This window comes from Narcine bancroftii, chromosome 6, assembly GCF_036971445.1.
Source record: "Narcine bancroftii isolate sNarBan1 chromosome 6, sNarBan1.hap1, whole genome shotgun sequence".
Classification (NCBI taxonomy): domain Eukaryota; kingdom Metazoa; phylum Chordata; class Chondrichthyes; order Torpediniformes; family Narcinidae; genus Narcine; species Narcine bancroftii.
The window spans coordinates 207053508-207074983 of record NC_091474.1 but is presented as its reverse complement, the minus strand read 5'-3'; the positions used below and the strand labels follow the sequence as shown (position 1 = coordinate 207074983).

The following is a 21476-nucleotide window of genomic DNA, read 5'->3' as shown; positions in this document are numbered from 1 at the left end:
CTCTTTTTCTCACTATGATATTCTTCTATCCTCCCCACCTGGTTGGGGTCTCTAGAAATATCCCTTCCCCTATCTATCCTAGGTCTCTCTCTCTTTCTTGTTCCAAAAATCACTCTATCCATATCCTGAGTCCCACTCCATCCCATGTATCTCCCTCTCTGATCTTCTCCTCTAACCCAAGTCTTGCATGATTCAAGGTCTGTTGATCTACCTCCCTATTTTCCCTCTATCCCAGGACACTCAATCGCATTTTTTTTTCCTGGGGTTCCTCTGTCCTGCATCACTCTATTTCTGTCTCTTTTTTTGACTGAGGAGTGTCAGATCTCAGCGCCCTGCAGGGTACGTGATAAAAAAGCAACAGGCCTGGCAGCCTGATTAAGGGTGGCTGCCAAGGTGAAGTCTGATGCATCGCTTTCCGCCTGAAAAGGGGTCAATTCATCCACAGCATGCATTGTGGCTTTGGCAATATTTTTGATGCAGTTGAAGGCTGCACGAGTCTCCTTGCCAGAGGGAAGGATGTAAATTTGATAAGAGAGTGGGTTTGGTCTGGATAATTGGGGACTCACTGAGCATAACAGGAGAAAAGCCCAAGGCACCTCTTCAGGGCCTTGAGGCTGTGTGGAAGGAGAAGGTCCAAGAATGGTTGCATGCAGTTTGTGTCCAGACCAATTACGCCATTCTCCATGACACAGCCAAGGATGGCCAAGTGAGTTGTGCAGAATACACACTTTGCCTTGTTGTATGTCAGATTAAGGTGTTTGGCTATCTCAAGCAATCTCTGGAGATTGGCATCATGGTCCTGCAGGTCCTGGCTGCAGATGGTGATGTTATCAAGATATAGAAAAGTGGCCCACAACTCGTACTGGTCCACCATACGGTCCATCTCCTGCTGGAAGACTGAGATGCCGTTTGTGACACCAAAGGGGACCTACAGGAAGTGGTAGAAGCAGCCATCAACTTACCATATACTGGTAGTCCTCTGGGCGGATGGTAGCTGATGATACACCGATTTTGGGTCAATGGTCAAAAAGACCTGATCCTGGGCAATTTGGTTGACCATGTCAGCAATTCATGGAAGGGGATATGCATCCAATTGAGTGTATCTATTGACGGTCTGACTAGTCATTGACCATTCTTTTTTCCCTGTTCCAAACTATCGCTACCTGTGCTCTCCAAGGGCTATAGATGCCTTCAGTAACCCCTTAAATAAATGCTGTACCTCTGCCCAGATGAAGCCCCTGACCCTGGTGCTGTACTGTCTGCTTTAGTGGGGATGGGTTTGCAGTTGGGGTTGAGGTTGGGAAATAGCGACAGAGGGGAGGACAAATGTGGAGAGCCTGCAAGTTGTGCATGGTGAGTGGTTTGGTTGGTGTGCATGTACGGCAGGTGGTTGGCTATCAATTTGCTGGTTATGAATGGTGATGGGTGGATAGGGCCCACCAAACGGCATCGTCATGCTTTTAAGGTGACATTAAAAATCAAGCCCCAGCAGTACAACAGCGCAGAGCTGCGACATTACCATCAATCTAGAGGTGTCATATACAGTACCCTGCACTGTTAAAGACAATACAAAACCCTGAACATCAGCTGCATACGACTTGGATGCCAAGGAGACCTTCTGGTTCACTGGCAGTTTGTGAGGGAGAGGTGCTGCACTGTGTCCAGATGTATAAAACTCTCCATGCTCCCGCTATCAAATAAGCAACTCATCACGGGCAATTTACCTTGAAGTCCATCATTGACTTGGTGAGTTGGCACAGACTCCTGGTTGAGGGTGAGGGAGGCTAGAGTTGGATCATTACACATTGCTGCAGTAGAAGACTGTATCATACAAGGTGGTGGCCCCCAGGGCCTGTGCGTGGTGTTGCCAGATCCGGAAAATGGCAGCATCATATGGATCACACATAGCGCTGCTGGTCCCAGGTGATGGTGATGGTGTTGCAGAAGATGATCGGCACACGGCGCTGCTAAGAAGGGATTTTTGGACCTGCATACTTTGGTGTAGTGGCCCTTCTTTCCACAGCTGGAGGAGATTGAATCCTTCAGTGGGCAGCATTTCCTCTGATGCTTGCTCAGGCTGCAGAAGTAGCACTTTGGGGATTTCTGGAACACCGCAGGTGTGTTTGGGTCATTTCCAGAGCCAGTCGAGAGCGTCAGGAGGCTTTCGCAGAGTAGTCTGATCCTTAGTGGAGCAGTGGGGTGGTGCCACATTCCAGGATGGCTGAGACCAGGGTAACCATTAGTTGGCCATGTTGTTGGTTGAGTAGGCCTCCATGTTCTGGAAAACCTCCTCCAGCGTACCTGCTGCTCTCTGACTGAGTTCCCCTTGCTCCAAAAATCTCTGAAATATGTCATTCAACCTGATCCCCACGACGTAGGTGTCCTTGATCAGGTCCTCTATACTCGATTATGAACACAACTTTGCATTCACAGGCCCTGCTGAGTGCTCACAAGGCCTGAAGATATTTGGCTTTTGACTCACCAAGTTGTTGTTTTTGAGTCACTAGAAGGTGTCTAGCATATACAACACTGATTTCACACAGGTACTGTCCTTTGAGGATGTTCATGGCCTCCTGATATGTTGTGACGTCCCTGATCATGGAGTACATCAGGGTGCTGACCCGGGAGTGCAATACTTGCAGTTTGTTGGTTTCTGATCACACAGTGGTAGAGGAGGCCAGCAGAAATGCTTCAAAACAGCACAGCCAGAGTTCAAGGGTGGTAGATGCCTTAGGCGATTGAGGGTCAATTTCCAACTTTTCTGATTTGAGAATCTGCTCCATTGTAGAAATTTCATTCAATGGAATTAAATTCATGCTCCATCAATCACTTAGGAGACTTGTGGAGAAACCAATAGGCTTTAATTCACTTGAGAACATAGTATACCCCTGCAGTTTGGTTGTCCTGCACTGAGTTGCAGGAGGCTGTGGAACAATCACCTTTATACAGGAGCCTGTACAACCAGTCAATAGGTATGCTTGACCAGATAATTGTACATTACAGTAGTTTACCACACATGGTGTTCTCGTTCACGCACGTTGGAGTTACAGGGACAATAGAGAGTATCTGCCAATCATTCCCTCAACTTGCAGTCTGGCCTTGCCACCATTGCAGATTCACTAATGCCTGTGTGCCAAATGGAAAATTGGGGAGTAGACAGTATTCCGACTTAAATTCTAAAACTGGTTGGGAGAAGAATGTTCTCTCAAATCTACAATCACATCTTCCTCATTCATTGAGAATTCATTGATATTTTGTTTACAGAGGTACTGGAGCAGTGCTCTTTTGACAGAATCACAAACGGCAATGAGGAAGAGTAAAGGAGGGAGGTAGATCAGGTCACTGAGTGGTGTCACAGCAACAACTTTGCACTCAATGTTAGCAAAGCCAAGGAGATGATTGTGGACTTCAGGAGGAAGTCAGGAGAACACAAACCAGTCCTCATTAAGGGCTCAGAGGTGGAGAGGGTCAAGAACAGCAAATTACTAGTTGTCAATATCTCTGAGAATTTGTTCTGGAGCCAGCATGTAAATGCAATCACAAACAAAGTTCGCCAGCGGCTATACTTTGTGAGGTGTTTGAGGAGATTCGGTATGTCACCGAAGACTCTTGAAAATTTCTACAGGTGTACCATGGAGAGCATTCTGGCTGGTTGCATCACTGTATGGTATGAAGGTGCCAATGCACAGGACAAGAAAATTCTCCAGAGAGTTGTTAACTTGGCCAGCAACATCACGGGCACCATTTTTCATTCCATCAATGTCATCGACAAGAGGTAGTGTCTTAAGAAAGCAGCCTCTATTCTCAAGGACCTCCAGTACCCAGGGCAAAGGTACAGGAACCCAAAGATGAGCACTCAGAGGCACAAGTACAGCTACTTCCCCGCTGCCATCAGATTCCTGAATAATCAATGAACAAAGGACACTGCCTTACTTTGAATTTTTGTGTACTATTTTTATTTATTTTTGTAAGGCGATTTATATGAATGCACTGTGAAGTTGCCACAAAACTATGAATTTTGTGACTTGTTTATGACAGTAAATTCTGATTCTGAAAAGTAACTTGATGTACATGTTGCTGTTGTCTCAGTGATCCAGGGCTGAGTGGAGAGCCAGTGAGATTGCATCTTCTGTGGAGCGATTGTGGTGGTAGGCGCATTGCAATGGTTCTAGATCTTTACATAGGTATGTTAATTCTGGCCATGACCAACCTCTCTAACCATTTCATCACAGTAGATGTGAGTGCTGCAGGGCATTAGTTATTAAGGCAGCTCACTCTACTCTTCTTGGGCACCAGTATGATTGATGCCGTTTTGAATCAGGTGGGAACCTACAACTGCAGCAATGAGAGATTCAGAATATCAGTGAACACTCCGGCTAGTTGTTTGGCGCAGATTTTCAGTACCCTGCCAGTAACGCTATAGGGCCTGATGCCTTGTTGGGGTTCACCCTCTTGAAGGATGTATTGGCATCAGAGACAGATATCACAGGGTTGTCAACTTCTGCGGAATTCCCATCAGTACCATTGAGTTTTCCTTTTCCAAGCAAGCATAAAGGTGTTCAGCTCATTGGGTAGTGAGGCATCAAAGTCATTTATGGTGTTTGGTCTTGCCTTGTCAAATGTAGTGGCCTTCAATGCCTGCCACAGCTAGAAGTATCGATCTCTAGCTTCCTTTGCAATTGCCTCTTTGTTGCTGAGAGAGACCTGTATAGGGTTTTTTAAAATTTTTTTATACAGACTGCATGGTATTCAGCCCATGAGCCCCTGCCGCCTAATGATACCCAATTAACCTACAATGCCTAATACATTCTGAACCATGGGAGAAAACCAGAACCTCCCAGGGACAACCCATGTAGACACGGTGAGAACGTACAAACTCCTTATAGACAGTGTAGAATTTGAACCTTGGTCCCAACCGCTGGCGCTGCAACAACATTGCTCTAATTGCTACGTTAACCATGTTCCCCTGGACCATGGTCATATCTGGACTTCCTGTAGAGATCTGGATCACTGGGTCTTGAACACCGTGAACCTCGCCCTCAGGAGGATGACAGATAGAATGGTCGACAATTGGTCGCCTGATATTCTAGGTCGGGGAGCAGAACTGGAACATAACCATCATGTTTGTACAGCATGATGAGTTAATGGTGAGACAAACATCACCTCTAGTTTTTCCTGATGCCCGTGTCTGGTTCACACAGTGGAAAGTGAAGCCCTCATGTTTTAGTGCTGTGTACTCAGCCAGGTCTCAGTGAAACACATCACACAGCAATCGCTGATATCCCTCTTCTGCTGCAATCTGGCTCTGAGTTCATGCAATTTATTTTTCAAAGATTGTATGCTGGCCAGAGGGATGGTAGGAGTGGAGACTTCAGGGCTCGGTGTCTTAGTTTGAACTGTAAACCACCCCCCTGTATCCATGTGGTTGTGTCTTTAAATCATCCATGCACTGGCTCTTTGAATCTCCTGGGGTCTACCAGAGTTTGCTGTTCCCGACAATCGAAAGATCTACCAATATCCTCAGTACAGTGTGGCTTACTGGTTTCTGTGGCTGTGGGTTAGAATTATAGTAGTTCTGAACTGCACACAAAAGGTTGCCATTATAAGGCACCATTTTTTTATGCAGCTAGGTCAATTCAAATGCCACTGCAAATTTTCCAATTGCACCACGGTTCTCGGCAGAATCACATACAGCATTAAGGAAGTGTACTGAAGGGAGATAGGTCAGCTAGTTGAGTGGTATCACTTAATGTAAGCAAAACTATGGACTTCAGGAGGGGAACATCAGAAGAACACGAACCAGTTCTCAAAGATGGGTGAGCAATGGAAATGGTTGAGAACTTCAAATACCTGTGTGTCAACATCTCTGAATATCTGTCCTGGGGCCTCCATGTCGATGAATCATGAAGAAGGCTTACCAGCAGCTATACTTCGTGATTTGATTTGTCACCAAAGACTCTTGAAAATTTCTACAAATGTACCATGGAGACCATTCAGTTTGGTGGCATCACTGTCTGGTATGGAAGTGCCAATGCACAGGATAGAAAAACACTAAGAGAGTTGTGAACTTGGCCAGCGCCATCATGAGCATCAGTTTTAACTCCATTCAAAGACATCTACAAAAAGATGTCCTATCCTCAAGGACCCTCACCACCCAGACTTTGCTCTCTTCACACTGCTACCATCCTGATGGAAGACAAACACCCAATGGTATAAAAACAGCTTCTTCCCCTCTGCTATCAGATTTCTGAATTGACAAGGAACCATAAACACTATCTCACTTTCTCTTCTTTACAATAATTTTTTTAAAAAATATATAATTTATACCAATATTTGCATCTGTAATGCTGCCCCAAACAACAAATTTCATCACATGTTCATGACAACAAATTCTGACTCTGATTGATTTTCATGTGATATATTTTCTGTTTTATTACATGACAATCATAGTATCTTGAATAATGAGTGATGCCTGTAGTCATGGCAGTTACATGCTAGATGTATCATTTTGAATCCACCTCCAAAAAAACAAGTTGCACAGTATGACTGTACTTAATTTTACAACATAAACTTTACAGATGACAATAGAGATATATCTTCAAAGATTTAGGTTTGACATTTGTCAGTTTTATAATGAATGACAACAGCATATTTTCCACCATCCAACCCAAATTCAAGATTGTTGGTTATTCCAGAACTAAGATTTGTCTGTAAATTACATCTTGGCCTATCTGTGATCTTACTCCAGAAATATAACTTTGCTCCATATTCCTTATTATCTTTGATTAATTAAATCTTGCAGTCTCAGATTTAACAATTGTGATTAGTGAGAGAGAATTCAAAACTTCACCAAAAACATCTCTCTTGTTTTATTTGAAAAGATGAAACAAGCATGAAGTGAGAATACCAAGAGAGAAACATTCAATAAAAGAGAGCAAACCTGAAAGACTAAAAAGCAACATTGCAATGCACCAGGAAATCTTACTGACAAGAGCCATGTGTGTGAAACAGAGATTAACACTAGGCCCTTTCAAACTGCCATGTAAAATGGGGTTAACCAGGCAATTTGCAGTTAGCCACCCAGGTACATGGCAATTTGAAAGGATCCATCTGGGTCCCTGATGTACCTCAGAGGTGGTCAGGGAACCCAGCAAAACTTATCCGGGCATCCTACTCCTGTGGTTTGAAAGGGTAAATGGCCAACCCGGTTACTCTGGTGACATCAGCACATGCGTGCAGGCATCGCAGGGAAACTCCTGGCTGAAGTGCCGCTGCCGCAATGTGGGGGGGGGGGGGGGAATGGGCGCACCTGGATAGATTTGGGGCAGCACAAGTTCATGGGTCAGAAGTGCCTGATACCATGTTGTATCTCTTTAAAAAAAAATCTGAACAAGAGGAACAAGGGAGGCTGCAACTTTGAAGACCTTTGAATCAGTTTGAATTGTACAACATTTGGAAAATGAGAAGCTGAGCTCAAGCACGTAAAAAAATGTGGATGAGAACTCTTGCAGATGTAATTCTACAGAGGGACAGTGGAGGGGGCTGCTGCTGCAAACGCTGCTTCAATTTGCAGTGATGGCTCAATGCGGGAGCAATGGCCATCTTCATTACCCATAATCCCCCCACACCACTGGAACCGCTCTGCCATTGAGCTGTCGCCACGAACCGAGCGGCTCGTCACAGCAGCAATTACTCCCACCCGTTCATGGCAAAGGCATGTTGCTGGGGGCGACTGACAGGGGGGTGGGGGGGGGGGTTGGGCAACTGACAGGCAATACTTCCCATGATGTGTCACTGACCACGTCATTGCGGGGGCAGGATCCCCCTTAAGTTGTCGGGTTGGCGACTTATCAAGTAGGTCTAGCTGTGATTTGAAAGGTGCAACCCAGTAATCACACTCAGGTCCCAGCTGGACTACCCAAGTGCTGCAATTTGAAAGCACCTACTTATTCACAAAGCAACCAAAATAGATTAAAAAAAGTTGTGAAATCAAAATGTTAAAGAATGAAAAAATGATCAGAAAAGGAATATCATCATGCAGGGAAACAAAGGATGATGAATAAAAAAATTGAAATGAGCTTTTACATTTTTCCACCATCATGTTAGTAGCGCTGTTAGTATTGGATGGTACAGGTATCGTAGTGGTTAGGACAACACTATTACAGTGGTAGCGACCCGAGTTCAAATCCAGCATTGCCTGTAAAGAATTTTTATGTCCTCCATGTGTCTGCATGTGTTTTCTCTGGATAACCCCATTTCCAGTTTCTTCCCACATTTTAAAGATGTACAGGGTTAGTAGGTTCAATGGTCACCTGGATAGATTTGGGGCAGCACAAGTTCATGGGTCAGAAGTGCCTGATACCATGTTGTATCTCTTTAAAAAAATCTGAACAAGAGGAACAAGGGAGGCTGCGACTTTTGAAGACCTTTGAATCAGTTTAAATTGTACAACATTTGGAAAATGAGAAGCTGAGCTCAAGCACGTAAAAAAATGTGGATGAGAAATCTTGCAGATGTAATTCTAATCATTTATGCTTTGGGCATGCACTTGGCAGACTAGTTTCCATATTGTTTGAGTTGCATCTATGCAAAATACTTTTCTCCTGTCATATGATAATGCATTCAACATTATTCTACCATGCTTGCATAAAGTCAGGAGTCATTTTCTGTAATGTTGGTTGAAATGTTGTAGTACTTTTGATGGTGCCGTTTCATGGCTGACAACCCAATAAAACTGTGCAAGGTCTCATTAAAAAAAGATTTCCTGCCCAGAGACTCATAAGTCTGATGTATCAAGAAGTACTTTAGAAAGAAACAGAAAAGTGGAATGGAGAAAAATAAACCAGTGAATCGTGAACAGTGAACAAAGAAACTGAACTTCATATTATGTGAAACTATCGATCCAAAGTATGACATTAGAAAAGGAGCAGAATATTGAACTGGATTTATTTGTTTCCCAGTAAATTTCTACAAATTCAGTAGTTCAGCAAAAAATAAAATCCATCCAATTAATTGGCTGTTAGAAATATATTTGTAACGAATACATGTGGTTAAATATGTTAAATACTGATTTTAGCATTTGCTAAAGAAAAATATATTACGAAGTGCTTGCTTTCTCTATTGGAGTTAATATCCTGAGATTATCTTCACTTATTTCAGTGCATTGGCATCATGGTTTAGCAACTTTAAAATACTGAATATGCTACTAGAAACATCACGTACATGGAAATTGTTATGACAAAATCCTGGGTGTGCCATTGGGGGTTACCAATTTATTTCTCTGCAGGCCTCTATGCTGCTTGCGACATCTCATCATAGTTGTGCGTACCTCAAAAATCTCATGAATGGCTTTGCGGAAACAATGAAAATTGTAGTCAATCAAACCTGCAGTGCAAAAAAAAAGGTAAGGACAAATATCCAGTAAGTGCCAAAAAGAGAATGTTTGCTGACCATCAAACTCTTGAGAAGCAATCAGTTAAAAAAAAATACTTGTAGGTTCTGAAATATTAACTCTGTTTCTCTCACCACAGATGGTACTTAATGTAGGGTAATGATAATGATTTATTGTCATACACATTATACAATGTACTGAAATTCCTACTTGCTGCAGCTGAACAGGCCCTTGTAAAGAAAAACTAAATTGGTAAACTAATTGAATTCATTAAGAGACACAATAAATATAGAAGATAAATAAATATAGTATTCACAGTGATCCCGTGTAATCAAAGTGACTTGCAATAGTACAGTCCATTTGTGCTGACAAAGTCTATAATTAGTGTATCAAGGGGAGGTTCAAGTTGTGAGAAAGAAACTGTTCTTGAACCTAGAAGTGCTGCTTTTCAGGTTTTTGTATCTTCTTTCCCAAGTTAGCAATGAGAAGTTGTTGTGACCAGGGTAATGTTTATGATGTTGGCTTCCTTCTTCAGGCAGCACCTCATGTGAGGTCAGAGCCCGTGATGAATCATTCGACATTTGCTACCTTCCAGCCTTCTGAGTTTCTGGGCACTTGAATTCCCAAGTCAGGCTGTGATGCAACCAGCTGGTATACTTCCCACAGTACACCTGAAGAAATTTTCACCACTTTATTTTTAATGAAGGTATTTTTGGGATTAGGGGTCATTCAGATTGCAATTATGTAATTAATTGTTGGAATTTGCCCACTAAGTTAAATCTGGTTTACAAATAAAGTTGGAGCTTGAAAATTTCCACGAACGACAAGCACTCAAGTGCTAGCAACTCTCAAAACATTCTGGGCCATTTACTCTGCTTAACTTTGCACAGGTGCTCTCTGTAATGCTGAATTTTTCCAAGATTTCCTGTTTTTATTTGTGACTTCCAGCATTCACAGTATTGTCCTTTAGCCACAAAGTCAACGTGTCTTTTTTTGAATGATTACCTTAAAGCAAGGAATTCTGCAGAAATGTTCACACAAATGGTAAGTGCTAATGCTAATCTTGAATGTGCCATTATTTAAAATCCTGTTTTTGTGTTGTTTTTATTATGGTGTTTTTATTTAAAATCCTGCGACCACCTGGTCTGCGCCCAAGATGGCAGCATCTGTGCTTGGCAGAGGCCATGAGAGGAGCAATGGACTAGCACAGGGCACCAGAAACGGGGAGAACAGCCCCCAAACCCACCCCGTGGAGAAGGAGAAGCAAAGGAGATTACTCTAAAGATCGGTGACCATGACATTGGACCAGTGAGGGGCTCAGTAGCTGAAGCACCCACACAAGGCTTCGGCCTGTTGGTGACTTGCAGTCAAAAGACCTACACAAGCTGTGGACTGCTGGAGACTGGCTCATGGGAACTGGGATTCGTGAGGGTGTTGAGGGCAAGAAGGGCTCCTGAGGACCCTTGAGTACAATAGTAATGGCAGTTCTTGGTCTGTCTTATGGCAGACTAAAGGAAATTTCTTATAATATTACATTTTCTCTTTTAATACATGAAAACATGATAAAATAATCTTGAATCTTCTGTTAGGGAAACTGAGCAAAGTTGGCATTTATTTGCATTTTTAATGGTAATGTGAATATCCTATATTGCAAGAATAGTGGTTAAGAAATTGAAATATCTGCACAAAGATTCTTTTGCACTAATTTCATATATAATTTGGTAGATAAGCGATTGACAATCAATTGTAAGATTAAAATGGACAACAATTACCTTTGCGCTCAAAACTTTCTTCCCTAAGAAAACAAACTAGACCAAGAAATTTTGTCACTTCTTTGAGATACAGAACAGTTGTGTTATTTAGTTTTATTATTGCCACAGATTCTTTGTCATATGTATTTCCTCCACCAAATTCTCGAAGCCTGGAAAAGAACACAAATAATGATTTCCTTGGCATTTCTAGCAGTACACTGTTACTTTGCGTGAAATTGAATTAAGATTTCTGGTGTTGACAAGAGCTTTTGACTGAGAATCTGGGGGTGGAGTACTGGATGTTCTAAACCCAGCCAAGTTTTAAAAAAAATCTGATGGTCATCAAGACAAGGCACATGTATCTCTTTAAATTTTTCATTTAAGAAAAATTTCCACAGAGAAGTTGAGAAGAGGACTTCCATTTAAGAAATCACAGAATCATTATGACACAGAGAATGGGCAAGCTGTGAAAATGAGAATACATTGCAGAGATCTTAAAAACCCAGAAATCAAAAAAAAGGGAATGTGAACAGTAAAAATTCAATTTGCAGAATGCTTGAAAAACATGATTCCACACACAAATTTCATGTTAATCAATTTTAAGAGTATCAGCACATATCATTGATATTAAATAATCCCTTGGTGTGGTCACAGGATTTTCTTCTAATTATGGTGTAATTCTTATGTTCATGTGATAGTACAGATCTATCACCAATGTACATAGTGTATATAGTTACTGTATCTAGAGTGTGCTTACAGCGATTGGCTGAGAGCTAAGCCACACCTATTGTTTGGGCCTTAAAGGGTTGTGTCCCTAGCCAGGTCGGATCATTCCGGACTGGTCGGCCACCTGTGAAGAGCTCCGGTCTTTTGCTAATAAAAGCCTTGGTTTGGATCAACAAGTCTTTGGTTCTTTCGACGAGCTCTACAGTGCACTCAAATGTCATAATCAGAAGTGCATTGCTCTATATTCAAAATTTTATATAAAGTCTTAAAAATACGTGCATTGCTCAAAAATCAGATTAAGGACCTTATTTTGGTTAATGTAACTTTTATATTGGATGAGTGTATGGATGTTCACAGGGCTCCTAAAATTTCATGCATTTGGATACGGTTATCTTGTCCTTACAAGCATCTTCCTGCCATGATGTGCTGTTCCCCTGATCTATGCAGCTTTTTCTGTCACTTTGTGATGCCAAACCCGGCCATATTATTCACTCCTTGTCAACTTTCTCAGCAGCTGGCATAATACTTGTGTTATGACACATCTTTTGTACTATTACGTGCATGTATTATTTCAGACTTAAAGCATCTTTTTTTGTTTTGGATGCAGAAACTGACATTGAAGTTGGTACTTATCAATAAACTATTTTCCATAGCGTAAATTTTATTGTTTTGCCTTTTAACCTTATATGTGTAGTATTACATAAATATCAAATATGCACATTATTATCATCCGGGCATTTTTATTTATCGTGTTGAAAGTAGGCAATATGAAACGAGACCCTGAGATTGGGAAACAATGTTACACCATTTTTTTTGCATTCTTTTTGCAACAAGGTCACTCAATACTAACCCATAAATGCAGGAAATGTCAATAACCACATCTATCATGTCACAGCAGAGTTCATAAGTTTGCATGTCTACTGGCATACTGTCTGTTGCAATGTAGATTTTGCTGACTACATCGAAGAGAAAGGCCTTTTCAATTCCTGAATTCTGCAATGAACAAAATATCAGCAAATGTAAAGACAGTTAATACAAATTTATGGTGATATATTATAAATAGAGTACAAACATTAAATGTGTGTATAATTGGTGCATCTAAGAGTGCATAATGTGAGTATAAAACTTAAAAGTAGACTCAAGCAAATAAATAATTCATTTTAGATCCTTTATTAATTTCATTGTCTTTAGTTAAATAGAGTACCTGGATTAATATTCTTGGCATCTGCACTATTGATCTGGAGAAACAAGTTCAAATGCCACTGTGGCACCTTAAAAACTTTAAACTAGGCAAAGTAATTAATTAAATACTGGTATACAAAGGTAATAGTAGAATTTTTTTGTTGAAACATAGAGGTTTACCGTTTTCTTTCAGGGAACAAGACCTACCATTTTTACCAGTCTTTCCTTTATGTGTAAACCCAGGAATCGTGTCTGCCTGTCCCGCATCGGACTTGTCAGCCACAAACGAGCCTGCAGCTGACGTGGACTTTTTACCCCCTCCATAAATCTTCGTCCGCGAAGCCAAGCCAAAGAAAGAAAAAACCCAGGACAAGATGGTTGACTATTAAATTCCTGATGAAATTGCCCAGCAAACCACTCTGTTCTCAGATCATTGTGGATGGTATTAAAGGATGATCTTACCAGAAATCCCTGTGTTCCAAAAATGAATACAAGACATCAAAAAATTTGAGTGATTCTTTGATTATGGTGCTAACCATAACTTTCAATATTTCTGCCGTACGTGAATCCTAAATATTTTGCCATCACCTAGCAATATCAAAGGAGAGCATTTATATAATTTGCAGTTTAACAAGGTTGGTATGAAGCCAAATACTTCACAATCTGAAAACAAATTAAATCAGCACTTGTATTGCATTAAATGAATCTGCTTTGAAATAATATAATTATTTTCTGCTTCTTTTTCAGAATTTGAACATGCAAAATATCCATGTATTTGCATGAAACGACCCTTGAACACGTATTGTTTATCTGAAACAATTAAGACAATTTTGCAAGTTGTTCAGTCAGTAGGTATAATTCTATTGATCCCAATGATTTTATATTTTTTGTAATCAGTCAAGATTGGCACTACAGATTGTTAATCTTTGAGCCCTGTTAGAAAGCATGTACATAATCAAGAGAGTCAGTTGTGGCTTGTCAAATGGATTAACGAGCAAAAACTGCTCATGGTGACTTCTGAAGAAAAGTCGTTGACATAATATATTATAATGTTTCTCCTGCCGAACTGCATGTTAGCCGAACTGCTTTTTTTTTTGTCCTTGCACAGAGATTTATTGTTTTACTGATACAAATTTGGATGAGGCAGCAGGACAAAGAAACACAAAAGTGAACGACTATCTCCAAATTAGAACAAACTAGGGAGCAATTACATAAAAGGCTCCTGGCATTACATCATCACTCAAAGTTTCTAGTTAAAGCATTAATCCATAATTATGTGGGTCCACAATATAATATTTTTGGATTTAAGGCAATATTTGATCATCCCAAATTGCCCTTTAACTAAATGGTTTGCTGCTTCTTTCAAGAAGGCAATTAAAAATTAACATTTGTGTGGGGGTTTCAATACAAAACAAATTCCAATATCTCAAGAGCAAAGGTAATAAGTTCATGGCCTCATGTCTGATACTAGCTTTTCCCCCAGAGGAAAAGATGGATTTTGAAGTGATCAAAGTCTTGTGTGTTTGCCAGTACTGTAACATCACCATTATGTTATTAAACGTTTTTAACTTCAACTAAATTGGGGCTGCATGGTTAGTGTAGCAGTTACTGCAACGTGACCAGTGCCAGTGACCAGGTTTGAATCCAGCACCGTCTGTAAGGAGTTTGTATGTTCTCCCCATGTCTGTGTGAGTTTTCGCCGGGAGCTCCAGTTTTCTCCCACCCTTCAAAATGTATGGGGGCTGTAAGTCATTGGCTAAATTTGGGTAGCATGGGCTCGTGGGCTGAAAGAGCCTGTCACTGTGCTGCAAGTCTAAATTTTAAAATGTTTTTTAAAACTTAAGAATAAATTTAAATTTTTCATGTTAAGGTATCATCAAGAGATATCTGTTGGGTGGTTTTAATGAGATAAACTGAGACTTTAAACTCATTTTATGATTTGTTCTGTCTTTAATTCTCTGGGGTGTATGGGGTGTCTAGGGAAGGGGTAGCACCTAGGGGGGGCTGTCCTGCCCTTTTCGGAAAGCTCCTCATCCACCTTTGGTCCCCACCTGACGCTCAGTTCTCACCTATGACTCCAAGAAGCTGTAGCACGCGCAGCAGCTACATCCTGGTAAACCATCTCGGCAGACGGGCTAAACCAGGTCAGGGTAGCTAATAGGTCTTCGACCATTGGTGAGGTGGGGGATCTGTCTATCCCAGCGTGTGAAGTCTGGCCCTGGCGGATTGAATGGAAGAGACCGATTAATGGTCCATCAGTCAAGAAGGCAGGCCCAGCAGGTGTTGTGGATTGCTAAGAGCATGACAAGACATTTAGACACCCTGATCATCCAATGCAGCAAGAGAGGTCTCCAGCTGTAACGGTTGTCTGTGCCACTGGATCAAGGTCTCTTCTGCTGAGAGAGTAGGATTGCCCCTGTTCCACTTACAAGTTTCTGTTGTGTAATTCATCTCAGTTAACCCAACTCATCAAGTTCTCCAGTAATGGGGGAGTGACAAAGCAACAGATGGAGATGACCACTGGCAGTTGTAATCACAAACCTGCACATAGGCGCCCTTTGAACCAGTGGCCATTCATCTGTACCTGGGGCAGCAGAGATGTCCGGCAGTATCCTGGATGACTGGGCAGTCCTTTTTAGGGCAGCACTGCACACCCTCACATGAGGGAGGGGATTAGAAAAGGAATCCCAAACATTGCCTGCCCCAGAACAGCATCTGGCTGGCTAACTGCAACTGGCAGATCATCTCTTGAACAGTCGTCATACAAGAAAAATAAATCACATTTTTGGAGCCTGGAATGGCCGCACCTGGCTGGATAGAGGCAAGGTGGGGAGACAAGGTGGAAAGGCCTGAAAGATGAACAGCACTCATAGTGGCTGAACTTCACCATTGTCGCATTGACATCACTGCACTCAGTGAGACCAGGCTTGCAGACAAGGGTTCATTATGGGAAGCAGAGATATGTTCTTTTGGAAAGGAAAACCACAGACTGACAACAGGATCTATGGAGTAGGTTTTGCAATCAAAAAGGCTCTTCTGAAGAACATCACTACCCTACCCACTGGAATCAATGAATGTATCATGAAGTTCCATTTCCCTCTCATTAAGTCCTGTCATATCACTATTGTCAGTGTCTCATGAGTTCAGATGAAGACAAGGAAAGTTTCTATGAAGACCTGGACCAGATTATTCAGACAACCCCTGCCAGCGACAGACTCGTCATCTTGGGCGACTTCAGTGCTAGGGTGGGGATAGATCGTGAAAACTGGGACGGAGTCCTTGAGAGACATGGAGTGGCAAAATCAAACAGTAATGTCCTGCTGTTTTTGAATAAGTGAGCCAAACACAACCTGTGCATCACAAACACGATGTTCAGACTTGCAAACAAGTACAAAACTTGGATGCATCCTTGGTCCAAACACTTGACTATGTCAAAGCACACCAGCATTCACCCGGGACAGGCCATGTGGGTTCTGAGTGTCGGACAGATCACAGGTTGTTTGAGTCAGTCCTCAACCTGCATATAACCCCCTTGGATTGTAAACAATCAAAAGACTGTCAGAGTGTCATTCAGCATCGGAAGACAGCAAGATCCAGGTCAGGCCCAACATTTTCAAGATGTACTTTTAATGAAAAACTCTCCAGCAATACACCGCTTGTAGGAACCCATTCTGAAAAGTGGAAACAGTTCAAAGATGTTGTCAAGCAAACTGTAACAACTATACTCAAAATGAAAACCCAGGTGCATCAAGATTGGTTTGATGAAAGACACAAGAACATTTCAGAAGCCCTTCGGGCCAAGAACAATCTGTCTCGAAGAAAGACAAGTTTAAACATCTGCAGTACAGGCAGAACTGCAAGAAATGAGGGACAAGTGGTGGTAGAGAAAAGCTAAGCAGGTGGAAAGCTATGCAGACATGCATGCTACCAGAGAGTTTTTCACCACCATAAAGTCAGTTTATCATCCTTCTAAATCAGGATGTTCCCCCTTGCTGTCATCAGATGGGTCGAGCCTGATCAAACACCAGGAAGGACTGAAAACTGCTGTGCTGAATACTTTTCCCACCTACTCAATAGGCCATCCAAAGTTGATCCTGATGTCTTACAGCACATCCCTCAGCACCCAGACCTGGATGACCTAGACCTACTGATGTGACCAATAAAGCGACCTCACAGATGAATTCAAAAAAATCAACAGGGCAGATGGCATTCCTGCCTAGACCTACAAAGCTCTATTAATCGGTCTCAAATACATTACGGGCTTTCCCAGACATCCTGGAAGACATCTGGATGACAGAGGAGATGCATGATGACTTCCAAAATGCCCTCATCATGACTCTCAATAAAAATAAGGGAAGCAAATCAAACTGCAGAAACAACAGGGGTACCTCACTGCTGTCCATCACAAGCAAGATTTTCGCCTGCATCCTCCTGAACAAACTTGTCACTGATTCGGAAAGGAATCTCCCGGAGGTGCAGTGCGGCTTTCTGCCAGAAAGGAGCACAATGGACATAATATTTGCCTTGAGACAAGTTCAGGAGAAGTGCATTGAGCAGAACAAGCCTCTTTACAATGTCTTTATTGACCTGACAAAGGCATTTGACACTGTAAACGAGGAGGCTCTCTGGATCATCCTGAGTCATTATGGATGACCAGGAAATTCGTAAAAATGATTCAGCTGCTCCATGACAGAAGGACAGGACAAGACCTCTGCAGTGGTGACACATCAGCTGCATTTGCCATTTCTAATGGGGTGAAGCAGGGCTGCGTACCAGTCTTGTTCAATCTGTTCTTCACTTGCATGTTGTCACGAGCACGTCCAAGGTCTGGAAGAGGGAGTGTACACCAGGTACTGATTGGATAGGTCTCTCTTTGACCTTCACCGCTTCAATGCATGGACGAAGTGCCTCTATGCAGTCATTCAAGAAACTCTTTTTGCTGATGACTGTCAACTCTTGGCGCACAAAAATAGTGCTCAGACACTGCTACACTCTTTGGCCTGACCATCAGTCTGAACAAGACTGAAGTACTCCATCAGTCTGTGCCAAACACCAACACCATAGAATCAAAAATCATTGTTGACGATACTCAGCTGGCAAATGTAAACAGCTTCAAATACTTGGGGAGCATCATCTCGAATCTTGGGCCTTTGGACAAAGAAATTGACTCCAGGATCAGCAAGACCAGCCACACTCTGAGGAGGCTACATAGTAGAGTGCTCAATCAACACAATATCTGCAACTCCACAAAACTGAAAGTCCACAGAGCTATGGTCATCCCTTCTCTCCTATATGGATGTGAGACCTGGACTCTGTACCGTTGTCACATCAAACAACTGGAGAAATTCCACATGTGTGCCCTCCGTTCCATCCTTGGCACCAGTTGGCAAGACTGTGTCTCCGATCTGGAGGTCTTGGGTCACACAAAGTTCCCCAGAATAGAGTCCCTGATTATCAAAGCTCAGATGCAAGGGGTGGGATACATCATTAGAACAGACGACCACCATATTGCCTCGCCAGCTGCTCTATAGTGAACTGAAGACCTGAAGGAGACCTCAAAGTCATCCATGCAAGCTCTATTAAGGTGCTGTGAAGGAAACCCTATGCAACTGTGGCATCCTGCCAAGAGAACTAGAAGCTGCGGCTGCTGACAGGTCCCTTTGGTGAGCCCTGTGCGATGAAGCCTACACCAGTTTCGAAGACAGGCAATGCCAAAAACTGGTGGAAGTCCATGAACGGCGTCGCGGAGCAGCCACCATAGTTATTACAACAATGGTCTTCCAGTGCTCCCATTGTGCTAGACTTTGCACTTCCAGACTTAGACTGCAAAGTCACATTTGTGTCCACAGATAAACTGCACAACAAAGGACGACCAATAAAATATATATAATTCTCTAAGTTTTCTTTCATACAAATTGAGCCCGAGGACCTTTGGCAGCTATCATCCATCTTTACTCCTTTTAATATGTGCTGATCCTTGTAACCAAGCATTTATGATAAGGTGTTGTAGCAGGCTTCACTATCTGCAAGCTAACCAGGTCACAGAGATGAAGGCTCGCCCTGGGCTGACACCACAATGGTCCTGGAAGGGGAGCTGCAAAGGATCATGGGAGTCATGCTGATAAGCTCTTGGAAAGTTCCAGTAAAGTTAGTTGGTTGGTAAAAACTCACTCACGGCTGTGTGCTTTTTTTCCCTTTGCTTGCTGCACCACACACCGACCACAGTGTCACATTTATATGGATTGTGACCGAAATAATGATCTAGCAAATTTTAATTGAAGAAGGCTAGGATTAAACATCTTTATAATGTGGATGAGGCAGAATTGATAAATATGTTTCAACAATGAAAACATCAGTTGACTACAATCAAAACTCCACAATATCCCTGTGAATTTTACAGATGTTAGCTCATGTATATTTTTAATAATTGGTAAATGCCTCATAACATTTAAAAAGGAGCTAAAACAATATTCCTAATGGGGCGGCACAGTTGGCATGGCAGTTAGCATGTTCTCCCTGTGTCTGCATGGGTTTTCTCCAGGGGATCCAGTTTCATTCCACCATTCGAAACATACCAGGAGGGTAGGTTAATTGGGTGTAAATTGGGCAGTACGGAATCATGGGCCAAAATGCTCTAAGTCTTAAAAAAAATATTTACAGGAATTTTTAGAATTATAAATATCCATGAACAGATAACAAAAACACGAACTCTATCTACTTAGATCATTAACTGCAGTGATAATTAATCATGAAATGACCTTATTAAACAGGAATTATAAAAAAAATCAGATTAACCTTCCACACATCAAGCCCAGATAATCCATCAGGTGTTATCCATCTACTAAAGAAGCCAAATTTATTTTAAGTGGATAATTATTTTTGTAAAATATTTAAACTCAGCAGTTTCAACTTTCAAGCCAAGCATTCAGAAATAATAAATTATTGCACCATATTATCTTACTACAGTTTTTTTTTTACAGCACTCCATTGCATGCCAATGCTTGCCATTTCAGTTCTTCTACTATCATCTATTGGTCTGTTGCCTGCTGTACAAGCAGTTCCCAGGTTGAAAACGTTTGATTTATGAACAAGCCATATTTACAAACTGACAAGCTGGCCAGAAGGAGAATGATGTTTACTTCCGGTTCACGTGGAGCTCGCTTTCCATTGGCTTACTGCCCCTTCGATCGTCAGGCTATGCTACACGTGGCCTGGGCAAAGCAGAGGGTGGGCAAGGGGATCAGTGGCCTGGTGGAGGGAGGGGGGGTGGGTGGGAGAAGAAGCAGCGTGCACCATCACATTGCCCTGAAAAATGGCCACAGTTCGGACCTGCAAAATGGCCACTGCTCGGCCTTAAAGTGCAATTAAAAGTATTATTACCTGTCTTATTATTAATATGTACTGCATTATCATGTAATGTATTATTATGTTTAAAATGTTGTAGTGTATTGGGAAGTGTTTTATATGGATACTAAGGTTAAATATATACTAAGATAAACATTTGACTAACTGATGCTAAATAAGGATCTTATTTACTGGTTCCGACTTAAATACAAATGTGGGTTAAAGACAGTGTTACGAGCCCAAAGGATCCCAAAACCCAGCAGCAATAGATATTCACCAGACAAGTAGTTACTTAAACAAAAGTTGTTTTTAATTATCTTTAAACATGAAAACAGAATCAAACCCCCTTCTAATTCTAAGCACACGTGCATGATGTGTGGGTAAATTTAAGAAAAGTACTTTGGTTTACAGTTCAATCTCACTTCTCATTCTTCCAAGTTCACTGGTTGTAGGCAATTCTTATACTGTGCACAGAATTTAACATGTATCAGTTCACCAGGCTTTGGTGCTCAAAAGGTAAATGTTTACCGCTCAGGAAGGTTCTCATAGGGTTTGCAGAGAGAGATTTGTTGTTCCATGATTTCCACAACTGAGGTACCACCATTAGTCACCTCAATGACTTGCTGATGAAACTTGCCCCATCAGGGTTCTCCAGATGACAACCTCTTTCTTTCAGGCTATCACAGAGTTCCTTTGTGTTCCTCTTATTCCAAGAGAAACATCAGACAGCTAGCACTTCCAGCCATCTGCCGCCCTGGAGTTTTCTGTTTCAATTCCAACAAGCTTCCTGCTTGCTTCAGCTATGACTCTTCAGTCTCTCACTCTCTTCATCTTCCAAACTGCTAGAAAGTCCATGATGACATCATTTCAATTAGCAGCTACTTGTGAAATGCGCATAGCATTCTCCATAGTTTCTGTAAAGTCACTGAATATGAATTCTTCAGTATTTCAAGTAAGATCTGTTTTAAAGTGTGTGTATGTATGTAACCTACTCTAATTTTACCAATGATCTCCCAAATATATATTCCATTTCAACAGACCTAGGGAACAGAACTTGATTTTACCTGAGGACTGCCTGTATG

At 41.8% G+C, this 21476-nt stretch overlaps 1 protein-coding gene across 3 annotated transcripts in view; it reads right to left on the bottom strand.

The window, feature by feature from the left end:
• Positions 1-6423: 6423 nt before the first annotated feature.
• Positions 6424-21476, bottom strand: part of LOC138736994 (ras-related GTP-binding protein D) — a 37170-nt gene continuing 22117 nt past the window's right edge. For all 3 annotated transcript variants that reach the window (XM_069887336.1, XM_069887335.1, XM_069887337.1), the window contains exons 5-7: positions 12719-12861; positions 11164-11312; positions 6424-9384 (exon numbers count right to left, since the gene is read on the bottom strand). In XM_069887336.1, coding sequence (XP_069743437.1) covers positions 9233-9384; positions 11164-11312; positions 12719-12861 — 444 coding nt within the window. In that variant the 3' untranslated portion in view covers positions 6424-9232. The remainder of the gene's footprint in view (positions 9385-11163; positions 11313-12718; positions 12862-21476) is intronic.